This window comes from Melospiza georgiana, chromosome 13 (assembly GCF_028018845.1).
Source record: "Melospiza georgiana isolate bMelGeo1 chromosome 13, bMelGeo1.pri, whole genome shotgun sequence".
Classification (NCBI taxonomy): domain Eukaryota; kingdom Metazoa; phylum Chordata; class Aves; order Passeriformes; family Passerellidae; genus Melospiza; species Melospiza georgiana.
Window position 1 is genome coordinate 6,039,522 of NC_080442.1, and position 22,097 is coordinate 6,061,618.

Genomic DNA, 22,097 nt, shown 5'->3' on the forward strand with positions numbered 1-22,097 from the left:
ACTCTCTCTTCCAAAAACATTCTTCCTTTTAAAGAGCTCTGCTGGCATACAGATCTATTTTGGCTCTGAAGAGATCAAGATGAATTTGAGGTCAAACCAAACTAGAATCTATTCTCAAGTACACTAATGCCCATAAAGGAGATGCCAGTTGAAGCAGACTTATTTCCATGCTGGGACATTGCACATTTCTGCAATAATCTTTATTCACTGCTCTCCAATTACTATGACAGGTAAAGAATATACTACAGTAACTTTCCTCTCTTTGGAGATGGGGACAGAGGAGTGAGAAATCCTGGAAATCCTTTTCACCTGTTGGCTATTCTAAGGGTTAATTTCCATAGAAATGAATAGACTTTACAATGGGAAATAACACAGTGTAAATGCCTACAAGTCTCAGAAATAAATCTCATGTCTTCATCCTATCATTTGTGAACAGAAGGGTCAGGACAGAGTACTGGACATGATATGAGAGCACAGAGAGAGGTTATTGACTACCCTGGATAAAAGTTTGGTTTGATAAGAAGCAGGCAGGTTCAAAGGGAGTTCAGAGGTACGTTACCGGAGCATTCCATCTTCATGGGTTGAATTGGGTAAAGGACCATCAGATGGACTGACTGGTAAATCCACATCTGGCTGCCCTCCTTGTGCATACACTGGCTTTGGTTCTATGAAAATACCAAAGATTCTCAATGTCCATTTGGTCATTTAAAGATGTACATGTGAAGTTTAACTTAGTTAAGACTTGGTGACTTCTTCAGTAGCCTTCCCTCCACCCCACTTAGACCTACTTAAAAGTAAAATACTAGTAAACTTACAACAGAAGACAATCTCATCATGCCATTCAGAGCAGTGTGATTACTGACCTAACAACTACTTCAGTAAATATTCCCAAACTTCCTTCACACCTCATTTGGAAAAAAAATTATTTCAAACAAGGCTGACTTCGAGCTAGTCTAATATTCCTGATCTTACCAACAACTGCACCATGTTCCTTTCAAATCACTGAACAGATTAGCTTGAAATTGGGAATTTCAGGCAACAATTGGGTAATTATGCCTATTTCTAATGTGACTCTGGTCCCTCCCATACAGTAACACAGTATTTTCCATTCTGGTCCTTCCCATACAGTAACGCAGCATTTTCCATTAAGTCTCTAATGAACCTTTGCTAGGCTAAGTCTCTGACCCTCCCAACAAATACTTTCCTCCCATCCTTTTCTGACACAATCAACTATGACAGTCATCTTGTCCTTGCCCCCAGTCTAAGCAGCAAACCATCACAGATTCTGCCAACCATCTCTCTAACATTTTATTACAGTCTTGGAAGGATCCTCATTTCCCCAGAGCTTTTGTGAGGCTGTTAATGATTATGTCCTTTGCTACACTTTTTAATCTCAGTTTCTCTTGGGCAAGTGAATTTTATCTGCAGACATTAATTTAAATATTAGCTTTATGTACTGATCTACAACTCCTCCCACCCAAACTAAGAATTTCCATGTGCCTCTTTCCATTCATGCAAGAGCAGAACATTTCTCCTTCTGCACCAACCAACAAAACCCCCAATACTATTTATCACTGGCTTGCTAGCCCCTCATACCAATTATCACTACATTATTTTGGATTAAGAACCATCTTAAGGGTTGCCTATCTAGCTGCCTTGGTATTATGCCAATTATTAATCTTCAGTATCTTACAGAACTGCAGAATTCATCTTTCTAATCTGACTACCATATCCTTTTCCATCTTGGCAAATAAAAATTACTTCATTTGCCTCTCTTCATAACACTGCTGTAAAAGGTCAGCTCTTAGGACCATATTTTTAATAATGGCTGCTGTATCAGAAAACTTACTGTTCTTATTTTCAAGATCTTTCAGAGTCTATCAACATCAGAACCCTTTCAGCTCTTCACTAATCTACTGACTACTACATGCAGAAGTGTCACTGCTCATCCCTTAGGTCCTCAACTATTTTCAAGCTTGAATGTGCATTCTCTCATTGCACCCAGCCTTTCAGTAACAGCTCCCTCTAAACCATCTGCACAGCTCCTTTCTCCACTTGTAATTTCACTGAAGTGCCTCATTCTGTAAACAAAAATCTTGTAAGTGCCAGCCTGCCCGGAACAGCGTCCTGTATCATCTTTTGTTTTGTTTGTTTTGTTTTTTTCCTTTTTTACACCATCTGGCTTTTATCTGCTGCCATTTAGCCTATCCTTTCCTTTTGGGAAAAAAGGAAGAGATTTTGTTCTGGTTTGATTAGCTGTACTGCATTTGTTAACCTGCCTTCTTTGTCCTTGACTCTAGCTAAGTGCTATATGAACAAAGCATTTTGGAGTGTTCTGAGTTGTATCTTGGGAACAGAAGCTCTAAACTGGCTTAAATACATCGTTGTTACAAATATAATCTGCTACAGTAACCCATAAGAATACATTTACTGCTGAACACTCAGAAATGACAGATTTTAATCTTGTCTGAGAAATCTGTACAAAACTTTTTACAACCATCACTTATAGTTATAACCTTAAACACTGAAATCTGACCCCCTATATAATGCCAGAACCCACAAGTTGGGTTTTCAGGACCAAAACTCTTAACATATAAATGAGATTATGGTTACAAAGACTGTTTGTATCCAGATATAAAAAAAAATTAAGACTTGGTCTGTTTTAAGACTTGAAAGTCATTCCACAAACATGCAAGAGCATTAAGTCTTTCCTGGTCATCCATTCTCAACAACACAAATAATTAATATATTTTAATGCTTTTACCTGGGAGTGGTGGAGTTTGTTTTTCAGTTCTTTCAACTGTCACCTCTTCCACAGCTTTAGAAATATCATCTGCATTCTTTACAGGTGTAGAGACAGCTCCAGGTTTAGTTATTCTCTCATCTTCTCTGCTTCGATGACTATATTAGAAAAAAAGATTCCACTCTGCATACAGAACTGCTTCTATGACCTTTAGTCTACTAAGACTAAGCAATAAATACTTTCATTCATCAGGTTGAGGGTAAGGGATCACCATCAATATTTAGGAAGGTTTTGTTCTTAGACTATCACATTATTAACAGTTTTTACCATTTCTAAATCTTAGTGTTTTGTCCCTAATAGTGCATTAACAAAGGGCTTCCCTAGATACAGCAGTTAAGAGAGCAGCAGCACATGGGACACAGACTCCAAAGCTTCACACACATGTGCTGTATATTGATAGATATATAAAGAACTGAGAAGCAAAGGGAAGAAAGTAAGAAAATCCATTACAACAGTCTTTTTCTCACCCCTTCCTATAGAAATAATGGATCTCTTTAGACTTAATTCCTAGGTTTTGCTGTGACCAAGCTAATTTATCTGCTCCTTCTGTGTCAGCTGCCCTGAAACACAAGTGCTGCTGGTGTGGCACTTTTATCCTTGCAAAGCCCTGCCAAGGCCCAGGTAAATATGTTCCTCATTTCTCATCTCCTCAGAGGATAAGGCCCTCAATTCACAGCTATGACAAGAGGAGAGTGCATCTCATCCACACATTTTAGTCAAAACACAATTTGTTGCTTCTTATGCATTTCTTACACACACTTGGAGCACAAACTGAAGGAAGTTAGGACAAGTTATCTTGTTTTAAAATGATGAAAACAAGGAAAATTCTACAGAATATAATTTCTATTCCTTGAGTTCAAAAGATGATCAAGTATTCTTGTATTGTTGTACTGAGCTACAGCTACTAGCTGTACTACAGCAGAACTGAACATGTGCTGCATGTTGAAATGTTAACCACTACACTGCTATCTGATGAACACTAAATAATTTAATAGGGTTGGAACAGATGAATATTAATAATGAGCTAGAAAAATAAGGTTTCCTTCCTGGGACTTGGCAAATAAGCAAGGATTTAAAGAATATTTGAAGTTAGACAGACACAAATAGCAGCCTTTCATATAGTACCAGACTGACTTGCCAAGAAGTGGGGAAAAAGGTATTTTCTCAAGAATAACAATGGCTTGGTCAGGAGGTGCAAACCCATCTGCTCTCATAAAGAAGACGTCTGTACTGGAGGGAAAAAAGAAAGGAGTCCTGCACTACTAACAGCTAGATGGTGCTGCTGGGCAATAATGAGCATCCCTGCCCATAAAGCACAAATGGATCAAATCCTCATCCAGAGCTAAGACTGATAAGATCCTCATCAGAAATAATGCTTCAAGAGTCAGAAATATGACTTCAGAAAATAGATTCCAGCAAGTCTGCTCATCCAAGACATGCAGTAAAGAATAAAAGAAATTTAAAAAAAAAATTGAAACACAAGTAGAATGTGCTTTCCTGAAGCAAAATGAAGTCTAAAATATGAGAAACAATGCTTAGCTATTCAGCCAAGACATACTACAACTTCTCAGTGCATTCCTCTGCCAATTTTAAACCATGTGCCTGAAGGCAGCTAAACAGAATACAGGAAAGTACTCCAATCTCCACAACAAACTGTGAAGAGAAGCACTCTTGCATTATAAACAACCATCTTGTTCTAAGTCATTGATAAAAACAAGCACAGTAGCTTATTTAAAATCCCTATTCATGCCTCTTTTTATCCAGATAGAGTCCCTTTTGGAGGCTCCCACAGTTGATTAAAATCCCACAGTTGATTTACTATGTCTAACAAAGTAAAAAGTAAGCATTTATCCTTCTACTTCATTCCCAAACATCACTGATAGAAATTTTCTTATTCCTCTTTTGGATTTCCAGTTTAGGTGCATAAGATAGACAGTACCAGACTAAAACATAACTGGACTGGTCGTTCCCTTGAAAATAGTTCCTGGCTTATTAAAAACAGGTACAAATATTTAGCTATTTAAATGCATGCTAAGTGTCCTAGAAACAAAAAAGTTCTGTAATGTTATAAGCTGCAACTAATTCCACTCCCCAAAGATTTCTGGATAATGAGCACTAGTTAATCAGACACTACAGTAATTTTCCCATGAGCCCTCTCCACCTGTTTCCAAGCATCTCCTAACATTTGAAAGGAGCATTACTCTCAAGTAACAATATCTGCTTATTTGCTTTAAAAATAAGGCAAAAAATACTATAGTTACTACACAAAGACAAAATTCATTTTACATTTCCCCTACACAGTCCAAAGCCATTGTAATTTTATGCTGCTTTGATTCCTGTACACATCAAGAGAATGCAAATGTGGAAGCTCTCAAGAACAGTAACTAAAATACAGACACTGAGGGCACAGCATAAAATAGTCAGGTGAGTATCTGAAGCAACAGGCTCCTGGACTGCTGCAATGTGTGCAGGCAAATACACACTGCAACTCAAAAGCCTACAGTCAGTCAGGTCTAGTCTACCTAAGACATGAAATTTTAAATGGGAAAAAGTTGCTAGAACAAAAAGGAAACATCAGAAAAGCAGGGGAGTAGATTTTTTTCCTTGATTTTGCTTAAACTTTCCAGTAAACCCTGAATATTTCACATTACAAGCTGATACAGGAAACAACTTGATGCCACCACTGGTTCCAGGTGAGGGAAATTTGTATAAAACTGACAGCTGCACTTCCCAAGAGACAAAAGTGTTGTTCCCTGTGTGCACTGTGACACTATTGTTTAACATCTGTGCTGTGTCAGGGCCCCCTTTACCTCACTTCCTCTCCCTGACATCTTTTCAAAGTGCACTTACCAGAAACATGTTAAAATTACAAAATACATTCAGCTACATGTTAGTGCTACTAAAGCAGAGCAAGAGATGACTTGCAACACACAATGTTTGTCTCTACAGAAAATTATGGAAAATATGAACTTGCAGGCTCTTCTCAAATGTGATTTTAGCACATCTCAAACTCTTTAGCATAAGAAGAGTAAGAGCAAAGTAGCATCTTCCTAAAGCCATTAAAAACAGGGCTGATTTTTATCTTATATTCTAGTTTTTTAGCTTGTTTAGAAAATGGACAGAACAACCAACCTCTCACCCTACATATAAATTGACAAGGGTATTACAGAAGTCAGCTTCATCCTTCCACTAATAATGATGATTTCTACAGTGATTTCTTCAAATCCTACTTGCTGAGGCTGAAGTGTGCAATGTATCAAAGGATGTTGTTGCTATTCCAGTATCTAGGTGAGGAAGTCAGCATAGGAGACTGAGTTCCCAAGCAGAAATTCTTTCAATTAGTAAAGGGCAGCCCAGAGATATCATCTAGGAAGACTGGCAGCACCTGGCTTTAAATGCCAGTCTTTGGGATGGGTCACACCAAAAGCTTGCCCAGCTCAACAGCTGCTCAGTGCCAGCAGTAAGAGCAGATAGCTAAGAAAGGATGTGTGCTACTAGTCCTGAGGGAATCTCCAGCTTGGCTACAGAGACCTCTTTTGCTCATTCTAACTTTTTAAGTACAACTCTTCATAGATTATAGAAAGCAAAATTAGCTCTTTCTGTGAGTAAGTAAAGAAAAATGTTTTAGAATTTGAGTTTTTAAAAGACTGTTCAAGAGAGATCTGTGAACTTTCTTTAGACTAAAGAAAACTACAACACTATTTAATGCTTTACAGAATGATCAAACAGCAATTATTCTGGAAACCCTATACCCAGGAACATTGCAAGCAGCCTGCTGTACCTACCAGTGAGGAATACTGGAAGGTGGATAACACTGAAGACCCTGTCAGACCCCAATGCAATACTGAGGCAGATCTGTTAGCAGATTTCTGTACTCTAGTGCAAACCAAGAAACATCAGTCTGTACTCAAGGACTAAGAGGATTCCCCTGGAACTCCCCTCCTCATTAACATACAAACACTTGGCAGAACAGTGGCTAAATGAAGACTCATTATCTTCAATACATTTTAACATCCTCCTCAAGCTCACTTGGAAGACTTTTTGCACATTTCTTCCTCAGCCCTTTCTCAAGCCTTTTTCTTCCTCCAGATTTTCCAGCAAATTCAAAAAAGAGTAAGGAGTTAACAACTAATTTGATCTCTCAGTAGATTTAAATTTGCACAAACAACCATTTCAAAGAGAAGTTGCTCTCAACATGTTTTTCCTCACATGGCTCAGGGCCCAGATTTTCTGATCTTGAAAGGGACATGTTGCAAAGGAAGTCAAGCCATGCCAAAGCAGCTCTTGCTCGTACAGAAGAGGTAACGGATGCATTCAGAGCTGAGATAACTTCAAAGTTCCCTCTTGGGGAAGGTTTGGTTCTTACACAGTTTGGTCTACAGGGAGGAAGTGACCATCTACCTAAGCCTCTGCAATAGGACAGGAAAGCACTAACACTAGGCTAAGGCAGTCATAGTTCTAACAGGTTTTTTTTTTGGTTCCTCTCTCCTCAAGCTCTATCAGGCTGTACTAGAAATGCATGTCAAGACAAACAGTTTGGAAATATGGCAGAGATCTCACAACCTTCACAATCAAAGCCCTGCCTCTGGGATCCTGCTTTCAAGTGTTTTCAATGAATGTGGTTCCTACCTAAAAACAAGCTTTCACGCCTTGTGGTCCCTCTGAACAATGCACACATAAGAGAAGCAAAAATGTCTGTAACCCATAACCCCAAGCAGGTGTACATGCAGGTACAATCTCTCTTGCTGTTGTATTGATCTTTAAAAGACTCTAAAAGCCTTGAAGGTATGTTATTTTCCCCTTGGGCAAACCAATTTTATTAATAAGCAATCAGGCATATCTTTAATGAAATAGCCAGCTGCAATTTGGTTTTTCAGAGTTTTTGAACGGCATCTAAAAATATTCAGATAGAGGCTCTGAATTTGAAATTTGTACAGATCAATTCTAATTTCTGCTCCATCTTATTATGAGCAGTCAAAAAAGAAATTTTTCTCATTCAAATATTTAATAGAATTTGAAATTCAACACTGAAACGCTATTTCAGTAAATTAGAACGTCTATTTCCAAACTGTGGAAATGCAAAAGTGGGCAGATTTGTTATTCAGGACTAAAGTTTCATATTTCAGGAGAAAAAACTCCAAACCATACAGTACATTACTTCTCTCTGAATTCATATCAAATTAGACTTGCGTACTAAAGAACGATAATCAATGCTTCCATTACCAAGTTCAAATATTAATAATAGAGTGCAAAAGCTAAACCTGTTGTGAAATACACCTTGTTTTGCAGGAACTAAACGTATTCAGAAACATAAGACAACCCCATGCCTAAACAAAGCAAGATTTCAGCAAGTTTACCCAGGCTGGACATGCAACAGGTCATCTCAAATCTACTTGCAGCTAAGTGCTTTCTAAAACCAAAATACAACTACACATTATTTAGCAATACATATTGCTATCAAACTTATATTGTCATTCATACAACCATGCTCTATGATTATGTTTAAAGAAGATGTAACACTAAAGAAAGGCTCAGTTTTTCCTCAAGTCTAAAATATTCAGATCATTATAATCTGCATCTCTAGAGACAAAGAATGTCATATTACTGCCTCCATAGTTCTGCTTCACATTTGTTACACCTTATAAATCCAAGCACTCCTATAACTTATATGTTACATTAAATAGTTGATTTAAAAATAATACAATGCTGCCATCACCTGCCGTTGCTGGGCTGCTGTGGAGAATGTCTGGAATGGTCTGAAGGCTCTGACCTCTGGTCAGGAGATCGTGAACGACTGCGGCGGGGCCTGTCATGTGATCGGTTGGAATGATCTGATGCCAGCGACTGAATTTCTGAAATGTCTGTTAAATAAAAGTTGTTTTTTCATGAAATGATCGTAATTTAAATGGTGGCATGACCTGCTTAAATGGGAATAAGCTTTTGCAGAGAATTTTTATGAAGATGTTAAATCTATGCTTATTATTACACGAAAACCAAACTTAATATTCCTGAAAGAACAGCCACAAGAACAGGGACTGTAACTTTTTCTCCACCATTTTTGAAGGAGTGGATTTCAATCACATTCAAACAAAAATTTACCCCTATTACAATCTTGCTCTTAACTCTTCTCCTCCCCACCCTCTCATCCCCCTTAGCTATTTCAGATCTTGACAACATAGGGAGTTCTTTCCTCTTTAGAAATCAAGTTTTTATACTCACCATCTCTTTCTGAAGCATTAGCAGAATGAATACTGTCAGAAAGATCAGGGACATTCAACAGTGTGGCTCGTTCATCTCTCTGAACAACCATCTTCAATTTGCCTTTTGACCTTTCTATTAATGTTTTGGCATCTGCTAAGGACATATTTTCCGTCACTGTGCCATTTATCTGGAAGAGAGCAGGAAAAAAGAACAGATATAAACTTACTAAAAAAATCCCAGTGAATCACCAGCAAAAAGAGAGGTGTTCTATCTGATGATATTTGGAAGTAGTTAAAATATTTATCAAATTGCTACAATACAATGAAAGACCATTGGACTCATCCAAAATATTGCATAATATAAAATTATTTTCAACTTTCAAAGTTAAAGCATCCAGCACTAATACAAAACTTGTAAAAGATTAGTTATATTTTTTGAAGCAGCACTGCTATACTCAGAGCAAAGAATGGTCCATTTTTCTGCACCAACATATCCACAGAACTATCTTGAAATAAAAATTGTTAATACAAATTAAAATCACAGAATAGCCTCAGTAGGAAGGCACCTCAAAGATCATCCAGTTCCAACCACCTTGGCATGGGCAGGGACACCTCCCACTTAAAGCCCCATCCACTTGCCTTGGACACTGCCAGGGGTGGGGCACAAAAAATTAACCCCTGGGTATAATTATTTCACTAAAAAACCAACCAAACAAAAAAACTAACCCGAAGGCAAGTTTAAGTGCTGCACAGTAGCACAGTTCCACAACATTTTACTTATAACTAAGCAAAGCTTCAATACTTTTCCAATAGTCTTTATTATGTATTTACAGTAGGCATTTTTTGTCTGAATTACACTTTGGGAATAATACCAAAAAGGCTTAGTAATTTTAGTTTTGTTAGAGAAGCTGATTCATATTAAATTTGATCTTTAAAATAATTTAATGAAAAGTGACACATCTTCTATTAACTATAATCATGTTACTGGCACAGCCAATTCTAGGCAGAGTTGTATCAGTGAGTTTTGCCTTTGAACAACCATCATCACCATACACTGTACCTTCAGTACAACATCTCCTTCCTGGATATTGCCATCTCTTGCTGCCAGGCTATCCTGTGATATTTCTTTCACAAATATGTGACTTGCCAACCGCAGACCATATTCTACATAAGAAAAGAAAAAAGAAAAGTGATGAAGTTACAGTAGAAAAGAGGGAGGTATCTGGAGATTTACAACACTGATTTGTATAGCATTTACACAGGCAACACAAAGGGGAGAGTGAAGCTGGCACACAATGGGCTGTAACAGGATATGTCACAGCTTTACCTTTATATCAGTCTCTTTTTCTAACACTGCCTATAATCAGAGCTGTAGTTCAACAGCCTGAGGTGCTACCTACAATTTTTCGTCTTCCAAACAAGACACCCAGCTTGTTTGGACACCCAAACAAAGACACAGCTAAAGCATAGGTATGTAACTGCTGACTACCAGATGTCGGCTGCAGCTGGAATTTATTTACACTATATAGTACTTTACCCTTAACTAAGCACACAGATTTTGGAATATGAAAAACAGAATCAGAAACAGAATAGCACTTTTTAAGTTTTCAGCCAGCTACTGGTAAAATGGACAAACTGGTCACAGCACTGTTCATTCAGCCCACACAACACAGCGGAAAGCAGTAAAAGTTTCAGCAAGAGATGCCCACACAAGTTACCTTCATTTTTCCTGGATTTCACCAGTGTGACTTTGGTGGGCTTGGCAGGCTGGCTGGAGGTGACAGACCTCCTGTCTGACCTGGGAGACAAGCTCCTGTCCCTGCTGGCGCTGCGCTCCCTGACCCAGCTCTTCTCGTGCCTCCTGCCGGCGCTGGGGCCGCCGCGGCTGCTGCGGGGGTCGCGGATCTCCTCGTCGTAGCTGTCGTCCTCATTCTCAGACACCGGGTCAGGCTCTGCTCGAGTCACTGGGATCTGAATCTTCTTCATCCTTCGGATAGTCTGCAACCCAACAGCAGCAATCAGCCTCTGGCTGTGGAATGCTAATGGTGGCACTAATGTCAGAAGCCAAGCTAATCCCAGCATTCACAACATGCAGATGTATTGGTGAATGCTCTGAATTGTTGCATCCTCATTAAAAAATTATATCCAATTAATTCTTATTATCGATACAGATTATTAGAAACCTGTTTTTGCAGTTGTTTTCGTCCTTTTTAATGTTTTTGCACAAGTGGCAAAAAAGGGTAACAATCAACAGCCTTTGTAGCACAACACCATATTCTGTCTTCAGAGTTGCATATTTGAACGCCCGCTCTTTGCTTAAAACCACAAAATCAGTTACTGGCACTGCTAAAACCCTTTCTTGCTAACATGTAATCTAGTGCATACTCAGTATGCTATTGACAGTGATTCTCCTCAACTTTGAAGTCTCCCAGTCTTCCAAAAAAATGTTTATGCAAGACATGGAGGAAGGGGAGCAGTCACTCTGGAAGTTCAAAGTTGGTTTGTACAGTACAGACAGCTGGTTCCAGAATATGAGCCAGCCTTGTTCAGAGATTTATTTGCTATGTATTGCAGAACAAAACCAAGTTCTACCAAAAAGTTTTCATTAATTACCTTTTTCTAGTCTAAATCTACACACTAAATATTCAAGATAATGAAAGCCCTGCACAGCTTGCCACACATTGCTTTCTGTAAGCTTTAAAGAACTGCTGCCAAATCTACAAATGCAAAACATCACACTTTCTTTGCAACTGCATTAAAGCACATAAATGCACTAAAAATGTGTCAGCAGAAAAGCTTTTCTACAAGAGCTAGAAGTCTGTTTTCATTAATTAGGCAACTTCTAATCATTGTGCATTTTTTATTCTATTTTTTTGTAACATAACCCCCAAACTTCTACAGAAAGCTGGACTACTACCCTTTGGTGATGACCCTTTTCTGTTTTGCAAAAGTTCAAAAACCAACCACTTAGAATAAGCCTACAAAATTATAGGAATTAAAGTAATTATACTTATTTTGGCAAAGTGTTTACTGAGCACAAAAAGAATTGTTAGTGCCTGAACAGCTTGTCCTTTAGCATACACCAGCCTTTGAAAAACTCAGTAAAAGTATATCCAACAAAGCAAACAAATATTAAACAAAGCTGACTTGCCACAATTTGGCAATCTGAGAACTTTACCATAAAGAAAAGGGGTCTGAATTATCCTGTGCCACACTATGCAACCATCATTATTCACACTTGAAAAACATTTTGAGTGACCCACTTGAAAAACATACCACGATCATCACTTAACCTGACACATCACACAGGTGTTATTCAAGTACCTTGCATCATGCCTGAATTTCATGGCAGACATTACACTATTTCACTTTTGCTCTATGACTATGGAACTTTAAATCTTCAGGACATTCACTTACAATTTTGGCATTCTTCCCACTTTTCCTCAGCTGCTGAACAGCAAACGCATGCTCCACATTATCCATTGAAACTCCATTAACCATTGCAACACGGTCATTTTCTCTAATGAAAAACATCACAAGACACACTATAAATATTTTATGCCAAAAAGAAAATATTGGTGAATAGGTGCCCCCAAGCAAACTGCCTGCATTACAAACCTACTACTCCAACAGTTACAGACAGACAACTTGAGACCAAAACAACTGGGAGGTTAAGCTACTACTGACAAAGATGAATGCCCCTGAATCAGCACCCAGGTACAGTTTGGCACTTACTGTAGCAGTCCTTCTGCTGGGCCTCCTTTCAGCACATCAGAAATAACTATTGATGTCTCGCCACTCTGAAAGTGAGGATTATCTCTTCCTCCAGATATTGCAATACCAAATCCAAATCCAGGGGCCTACAAAAACAAGAGAAATACTTTTACTTTCCAGTATTTAATGGTCACAATTTGCATTCCCATACCAAACACAAAAACATCCCATGAGATCAATACAAGTTTTTGAAAGAAGGCAGGATCAATGAACCAATCAATGCTATGCAATCCAGTAACAGGAGATAGATTAAAAATAAACCCATTTAGAATGCAGAGAGTTTTGGAGTAACTACCCAGTCTCTTCCAAGAGATTAGAGTTCTCATTTGCATTTTTATGGCCTGGACCTTAGGAGGTCATCAGCAAGACCTCAATCTTCAGTAAGCACAACAAACTATTGCACTGAGCTGCAACTCTCAAGCCCTATATCATTTCCTGCAACACTTTCTTTGAGTTTTCCCATTATGGTATTTACCCAGCTCGACCTCAGCAGCTCAGGAGCTGACAGGACTGCAGCACACAGGAGTATGACTGCAGGCTCAGTTCCTACGAATAATACCAAGATCACTTGTACCATTAAATACATCAAAACCTTGTCAGCACTTGCAAATCATCTGCATCTTAACAAAAGTAATTTGCTTCAATCTTTTCCCTCTAGGGTGACCTGCCACTACAGCAAGGTCAATGCCTCTGAAAAGTTATTCCTGTTAGATATTTCAAGATACAACAATGATGCTTACATTTCTGCCTGGAAGCAGCGAGGGTGGGAAATAAGCTTTCTAAATATAACAGATCTGCAAACCATCCAGCTCTTTTACCATTGCCCAGAAAACATTTTGATGATATTACCATTTAAATGCTGTATTTTACTCAAGAATTTATTCTGCAATTTTCAACTACACAAAATGCAGTCACTGGATGGAAAATATCAGATTTGGGTCAATCTCACCCCTCTGTTTCACAGACTTCACCTTCCCTTTTCTTGACTTTTTAACAAACATGACCCAGCTTCAGCAAGGAGTTTCATAACCTTACTGTGATAGCAGAGGCAACATGGCAGTCTGCATCTGGCTGCAAGATGCATGATGTTCAGCTTTTTGGACATTAATTACTGCCCAAAACCAACCTGTTCCCTATTTCCTCCCAAAACAGAGGTCATAAAAAGATGTTCCAGACTTGCCTGTAAGCAGTGAATAGGAACAGAACTAAAACACAGATTTGGAGATTCACTGTTCAGAAGCAGTTAGTCCATACTTTGCCAAGAAGGAAGTTGATCTAAGTGTGGGGGACTGGGGAAGGGGACAACACCTCACTGCTTCTTTTACATCCATTTTCATTCATTAGAGGATGAATGGACTTATTTTCAAAATACATTCCACACAGATCAAGCAGAAATCAGGGCTGGGATGCAAGAATTAAGTGAAACTTGGTGCCATGAAGGAGGATCTGAAATGTCCACTTGTGACCAGAGCTGAGGGTTTTTTAAGTTTTATTTTTTAAAGTCAAAGAGAATATATAATAGCCTACACAAATATGTTATTAAAAAACCTTCCAAAACAGTAATATTTCCCCTCTCATGACACTCCTACTTTTAGTTTTCCATTACTTTAAAAACCAGAACTTAATTTGCACCATATTTGGGTGGGGAAGGAAAGGGAGAAAAGAGATAATAGCGAAGACATTTATGTCAAACTTCATTTAAATATTATCTTTCCTTCACCATAAACAAAAATGTTTCTAGAATTCTCCACTTATGGTAAGGAATACAGACATCAGGCTAAGGGCAGCAGAAACTCACTGGTAACCTTATCTTGCTGCTTGCCATACTACTTTTAAAGGTAGATTTGCAAATCAAATCAGTATGGAGATGAGTACATTTCATACTTTGATGTTCTCTTCCAGAAGCCCTGAAACAATGCAGTCTCATACACAGACAGTTAAAAGGGCCTACAAGTCAGATAAAGAATTTCTAATAAAATAAATCAATGTCTTCAGAAACACTCTCAATTCAAAAATCAAATCCTAAATGCTTCTGAAAATTTAAGTGGTCACATAAGAAGCCTTCTAGTAAAAACCAGCCTACCTACTTTCCATTTTATCCTGCTGCCTATCATCATCTTGAGAGACAACTGACTATCAGAAGTGCTGAGCCTAGCTCCTAGACATGTCTGGACATAGCAAGATGTTGATCACTACAGATTATACAAGATACTAACATGTACCTTAAGTAAAACTGCATTAAATAAATCCTTGTATCACAACTTCACCTGTCAGATGTTGTAGGAAAAAAAAATTCCACAAAAAAAATAAGCTGAACTATTCTACTTTCCCACAGGAATGCAGTGTGGGACAGGCTAAAGGGAGGTACATACCTGGTGTCTGTGCTTTGGGGGAAGGACACACATCTACCACAGACTCACAGAACTTAGCTCCAAGTAGGAAAAAACCCATGTGATATACAAACTACATGGTTCCTCCTTCAAGTACTTTGCAATTAAGTATATAAACCCAGAAGCCCTCTCAATAAAAGATAAACTGTAGCTACCAAATAAGTTTTAGCTGAATCTGAGACTGGCTCAATCTCTTAAGAGTTAAGTAGCAGTCACTCCAGGAAACTGGAAGGGTGGTAAAGAAAGGCAACAAAAAATCATGGTGAAAAATTCCAGCCTCTACTTCCCAAAAGACCTTCTAACGAGTCTTTTGACAGCAGTCTTGGAATTCACCAGTAAACCTCTTCCCAGTGTTAAGGATAACTCTGAGCACATATTTGTTAAATATTAGCGTAAGGGGTTTGGTTTTGTTATCTGGCAGATTGAAATAACTGTTTGTTTTTAACTGACTAAATCAATGCTATTGAAGTTATTAACAGTACATATCATCAGCTTTCAACACCTAATTAAGAGCTACTTAGTCAGGTAACAAAACAGTCATACCAGAAGAGTTGGCAGAATTTTTACACATAAAAGATAATAACCAAAATTATAATCAAATCATACTTTCACATCAATGCTCTAAAAGAACAACTGACTGTCCTGCAAGTGCAACCAAAACCAAGATCTCTGGATCCCACCAGTTATTTAAAATTTTGTTCAAGGTAACACCATAGTGCAGCATTTCCTTATTTCTTTGTGCATGGACTAAATGTCTCACTTCTAGTGTCACTGACATTACTGCTCCAATTGACCAGGAAAAGGTCCCCTTCAAGAGAAAATAAGCTATCACCAAGCCTTCGAGCCAACCCTGTATTACTATATACTATGGCATTTTTTGTTTGGTTTTGAGTATAAAGCACTACTGATTTTATCAGTAATATGAGCAAAAAAATGAAGTTTATAGAGATTACAGGGATGACTGGACAGCTTCAAGATGAAAACATAAGGGGTAATTAATTATATATCAAAATAACACTTCTTGCTCAAAAACTTGTTGACCTAAAAACTGCTGGAAGCTTAAAGAGTAGCCTAGATAAGCATCACTACACATTTCCATTTTTACTTATACTTTCCTTTCAACGTGGCCGCAGCCAGAGATGGGATACTTTGTTAGCCTTTGGGTCCCACTGAGTGTAACTGTTCCCTTCACAAAAGGGCACCTGCCCAAACAGTTACATTGAATCAAAAACACTAAAGCCTTTAGTATCAACAGCTAGCAGGTCTGACAGAGAATTAACATTTTATCTGCCCAGCTGCCCCACACGCATTTTTGTCCAAGGTCCATTCATCCCACCAAAGGCACAATTTTAAAATGCCTTTATTCTATGATGAACTGAAGGCAAATGATATAACTTGCCCCCTTGAGGAAACACTTGCACATCTCTCTTTTTTTGTGATGAATACAGCATTTGGACCATGATTCCATGGCTGCTTTAATACTAACTTGCTGCCAGAAGTGGCATCCCACCCTGCTCTGACCTTTCCTATGCAATTAATTCCTTCCTTAATCTCTTGTACAGCTTCATGATAGCTGCACCAGACCTCCATTTCATTCAGGAGTAACTCAAACAAGAGGAGTCAGTCTAAATGCAAAAGCAGTTTTGCTATTCACTGGTTCCCAGCACACATTCCTTTGTGCAGGGAACATTCTGACCACCCAGTACCACTACTTCCAGCCACTTAAAGTGGCAAGCAAATAAGGCAGTTTTGAATACATTTATTTATATGCAACTACATTGCTTTATGTCCCTGCAAATAAAGTTTGAGAACTTTCACACACATTTACAGCACTGCCATGAATGAACACAGATTTCTGCCTCCCTTCAGTTGGTACAGATGTAATCTAAAGCTTTGTTTCCAGCATGCTTATTCGTAGGCAGGCTTATCTCTGAAATCCAACAAACAAACAGAGCTATCACATGGAGCTTTTACAACACTTCTAAATTTAAACAAGGGAATATGACAGTTTCCTCTCCTTTTACTTCCTGACATCTGGCTTTTTCCTATTGTTTTCAAAAACTACCAGTATCCTGCGTTAGGCACACACAGGCAATTGTATGAACTCACCCTGTGAAGAGTCACCGTGTGTTGTTCCCATATAGCTGTTTCTTCCATTGTTGTGCTCTAAGGAGAAAAAAAAAACACAAAAACCAAAGATTAGACTTCACTTTCAATAGCTGTGTAATACCCCAGGCAGAAACTTACATTCAAAAGTAGCATTAATATTCATATAGAATAGCTACAGAAGAAGTTGGCCTGGCTCATTCATTACACATTTCCTGCCTTTATATGTCACAGCTGAACTTCCTGTGCCTCTGTGGAAGGGGATGGGGGAAAAGAGGCAAAACAGATTACAGAGCTTGAAGTTATAAAGTTCCAAGGGAAGGATTACAAGCAGCATTTGTGATATAGGCTCTCTTGGTTGCTCATTAAGATTGTAGTAGGTAATCCATTCAGCTGTATTTATATTCTAACATTTATACTTACACTCTCCTTTTGCTTGTTTTAACTGTGTGCCAATTACCACTAATTCATGAACACCCAGCTACAGATTACAGTGCCTGTGCTACTGTATTAAGCACACAGGTCAAATTTAATGGACTGCAGTTTAGTGTAGGCTAATTATTTTGGTGAACAGTAGCACTGCAGAAATTACAAGGTCCTCTCTAAGGTAACTAGATTAAACAGTAACACTATGACAATATTGACATACCTGCATTTCTGCTTGAAAGAGCACTACTTAGTGTGCCAGGACAAGCAAACATTTGGAAAGGACAAAACAGCAAGAGGGAGGAAAACCCAGCAGAGCCCAGGGCCTGGAAACAGGCAGGAAGGCAGCAGGAAATACATAGAGAACATCCTGCTGCTGCATTTTCTACCTTTCCAGAGGGAGTGTCCAGCGTTTTGCTCCATATCCACCCCCCTCATAAGCATGCAATCCACTAACTAAAGAACAGAATCAGAACACAAACATTCCTGCAACATGGAGGTGTTGGTTTTTTTTAAAATCTACTTTGATCTCCATTTGTTTCAGTTACAGTAACTCAGTCACTACAACAAAAAGTACTCCAAACTTTTAATCCAGTCCTGTATCACAAGGAACAGCAGTAGGAGTGTTTACTCTCACAAACAACACCTCTGAAAACTTTATCCAACTTCAGAACATCAGAACTTGCAACTGGGTTCAAAAAGCAAGTTCTTCTCATAATGCCAAAAAAGCTCTGCATTTTTTTTTTTCTGCATTTTTTGCTTCAATTTCAAGGGTCAGGATGTGCCACATTACTGCTCATTTCTCTTTCAGGGTTCATTTCTCCTGAAAGTGCTGTTGCAACTTAACTGTGACATATTTAATCCAAACAGCTGTAATTCTCCTCAATTCAGTACCAAATGTTGCTACTTTGCATTATAAATTGATTAAACTCTACCCCAGAATTAGATTATTTCTCTCCAGCTTTTTAAACGCAGACCAAATATATACAAAACCAGCAACAATTTCCACACACAAAGCCATCTCTGAAACAAAACAGAATGTTTTGCTTGCTAAACGGTCAAGGAATACTGATTTTCTTCCTTATTTCTGATGTTCTCATTCTGTCTTAGTTTTGGCAAGAGCTTTTCAGGCTAAACATCTCATCAACAAGTGAAGACTCATCTCTGCAATTAAACTTCCACAGCAAAAAGCTCTAAGTAGCTCCTGTTCAGAAGATGCAACAGGAATCCAATAAAGGTGTAATTTACACAGCAATTGAAATAGGCAGCCTGATTTTTACCTGCAATGACCAAGAGAAGCTGACCCTGCTCATTCAGTGTGCCTGGCCTGGCAGCACTGTGCAGCTCCAGCCCTGTGGCAGCAGCACAGCCCCAGCTCCCTGGCTCAGGGCACTGATTTCCATGATTTCCATGGCTCTGAGTCCTTGTCCCTCCCTGCTGCAGCTCGGTGCACAGGGCAAACAACACCCTGGCTCTGGAAATGGCACAAACTGATAAAACCCAGTTTAACCAGCTCAGCACTGCTCCCACTGGATCTAGGAGAACTGGCAAACCCAGAGTTGGAGCAGGGCAAGATAACAGCTAAGCCATGAGTAAGAAACAAAACAAATTCCATATGTAACAAGCTTCTGAGAACTGTGAGAAGACTTACTACTTCATAAAAAACCCAGGACAAATGTCAAAAAAACCCCAAACCACCTCACAAACTCACCAGCCTTTTTAAACCTGGACAGGGCACTCACTGCTCAGTCAGACTGAGGCTGCATTTTTAAAGCCCTTCTCCTTTCTGCAGCAGCTGTCTTTCCATTTTGTTCTCCATTTCTTTGTTCACACTATTGCTATCACCTCCCCTGGATTTTACTAATACATCCATTTCAAATGCACAAGACTTGGAAACATCAAATATCCATTAGTTACACAGCAAAGCAAGTAATATGTTATTTTCATTCTTTCTGCATGCCCAAACAGTCCAATCAAGAACAGTGAAAACAGTTCAAAGGCAGTCTGAGGTGAGTGCTGGCTTGGACACAAACTGCTTACTTGAGTTAGTTTCTATCTGTAAAGAACTGCATTCACTCACAGAAGACCAAGGGAAGTTTGAAGAAGACCTGTGAAGGTACTCACCCCACTTAGCACTGACAACTGAGGCAGAAGGATGAGCCTGTGCTACCATGAGCTGAGGTCCCTGCTGCGATGCTGCTCTTAGGCCATACCCAAAGTGTTCTATTTCTCATGCTATCCACCACCACAGAATCACACAGAACCACTTTATTGTTAAGGCTGGAAGGGACCTCTGGAGATGATCCAGTCCAACCCCCCTGCCAAGGCAGGGTCACCTGGAGCAGGTGACACAGGAATGTCTCCAGAGCGGGAGACCCCACACCCTCCCTGCGCCGCTCTCCCAGTGCTCTGCCACTCTCCAAGGAAAGAAGTTCTTCCAGGCTGAGGTGAAACTTCTTGTGTTTAATTTATAGCCATTGCTCCTCAGCCTGTCACTGGGCACCACTGAAGAGTCTGGCACCATCCTCTTGGCACCTGCCTGGGAGATAATTTATATGCATTAATGAGATTTCCCTCTGTCTTCTCCAGACTAAACAGATCCAGTTTTTCCCTCCTAAGAGATGTTCCAGACCCTTCATTAACTTTGTGGCCAATGTTAGGCCCTCTCCAGCAGCTCCTGGTCTTCTTTGTACTGAGGAGCCCAGAACTGAGCACATATATTAAGAATAAAAAGAACAGAAAGAATGATGACTCCAGTGATTTATTTGATGCTTTTGCTTTGTTAAAATGAAAAGTTTCCTTAAGCTCATCCTAAACACCATTTTAGAGACAATTAGTATTCCTAGCTCTGTATATGGGAAATGGATGTGTTTGTGGGCTGGGTGTTTTATTACTATTTAAAGGACAGAGTCATACATGACATTGCACTTCATCAATATGGAAGTTATGAAACTTATCATTTACCCAAAATCTTGGAAACATCAAATCTTGTTCAACTCTTTCATCTTTGGAACTGCCCTGAGAAATAAACATTTCAAAGTAAACATCTTTTCAGAAAGCTCCCTTTGTGGGCTTATAAGAGTCCTTCAAACAACAACAATTTTTTCTTCTCCTTCTCAACATATTTCTTTCCTTCTTCTCAAGGGCTGGTTTGGTTGTTTTCATTGGGGGATTTTGTGGTGTTTTGGTGGGTTTTTTTTTGATACCATGCCTTTTCTCATCCAACTTTTACCTTTTCCCACACATCTGGGTATGTGTGCACATAGGAAAAAACCAACCCAAAAAACCCCTGGCTACTGAACTGGGCAATGCAGTGATGCTGCAAATGGCATTGCTCAGTCTACCTGCACTGCAGGTGAAAAGCTGGTGCCAGCAGCAGCACTGAAGCCACCCACAGGCTTGAGAGGACAGTTCTGGTTTACATTTGGAAAGCTTCAAAAAATAGCTGCAGAAATCAGTATTCTACCTTAAAATAATGCAAGTTCCCAAGGGCAGGTTTCCTGCAGATTAACACTTTTTAGATTTCTACACCTCAGCCCAGATTAAGGCCAGAGCTCCTGTACACTCTTGAAATCCAAGCCCTAATAGTCTCTCAATGTTTCTTTCCAGCTCTAGGGGGATTTACTGGAGGAATTATTGCTCCCTTTTTAACTCAACTGCTTTTCATGGAAGGGAATTGTGCTCCAAACAACAAGATAGATTTTAAGGAATTGTTCCCTCAATGGGGATCACATTTTGGTATGTGAGGTCAAATGAGTTTTTAAACCATGTTACTTCTTAGTAAAGTTTAACAGTAATTTCTGATAAATAAATATAAGTCTTAAATATCTACAGTCGTCATCCATTCCCATACATTCCTCACTAAGGTCAATGAGATTTTTACATTTTCAGAGAAAATAATACCTAGCAATCTACCTAAACCAGATTTTCCTCTGGACTACACAAGAGGAACCTCCTGTGGGAAGCACTAAGTTGCATTTGGTGTCTCAGATTTTTCAGATCAGCACTGACAGCTGTCCTAAGGACAATAAAATGAAGGAATTGCTCCTGCTACCTCAGGGGGCTCATTGCTCCTGTTCTCCACAGAACACAGTGGGGAGAGGAAAGGTGCCTGACAACTGGGAGCTCTTTCAACCACAGCAAGCAAACCACAGGAAGGAACAGTCAGATCACAAACTCAACCACAGAAAGAACACCAGCTTTGCTTCAAGCTTGCAGTCTCATGTTGTGTACACCATACTTCAATAAAATGTTATGTCAAAAAGCATTCATATTTATCCTGGAAAAACCATAACAACTGTGACAGTGTTCTTATTCAAGACACAAAAATGAGAAGGAAGAACTAGTATTGGGCTGTGTCAAAAAAGGGAAAAATATTATATTTACTCTCTATATACT

General features: G+C 39.0%; 1 protein-coding gene across 6 annotated transcripts in view; it reads right to left on the reverse strand.

The window, feature by feature from the left end:
- TJP1 (tight junction protein 1) overlaps positions 1–22,097 on the reverse strand; it is a 157,025-nt gene that overhangs the window by 23,521 nt on the left and 111,407 nt on the right. For all 6 annotated transcript variants that reach the window (XM_058033020.1, XM_058033018.1, XM_058033021.1 and 3 more), the window contains 9 exons: positions 17,277–17,333; positions 12,739–12,863; positions 12,421–12,523; positions 10,722–11,001; positions 10,064–10,167; positions 9,023–9,191; positions 8,520–8,664; positions 2,765–2,901; positions 560–665 (listed from right to left, as the gene is read on the reverse strand). In XM_058033020.1, coding sequence (XP_057889003.1) covers positions 560–665; positions 2,765–2,901; positions 8,520–8,664; positions 9,023–9,191; positions 10,064–10,167; positions 10,722–11,001; positions 12,421–12,523; positions 12,739–12,863; positions 17,277–17,333 — 1,226 coding nt within the window. The remainder of the gene's footprint in view (positions 1–559; positions 666–2,764; positions 2,902–8,519; positions 8,665–9,022; positions 9,192–10,063; positions 10,168–10,721; positions 11,002–12,420; positions 12,524–12,738; positions 12,864–17,276; positions 17,334–22,097) is intronic.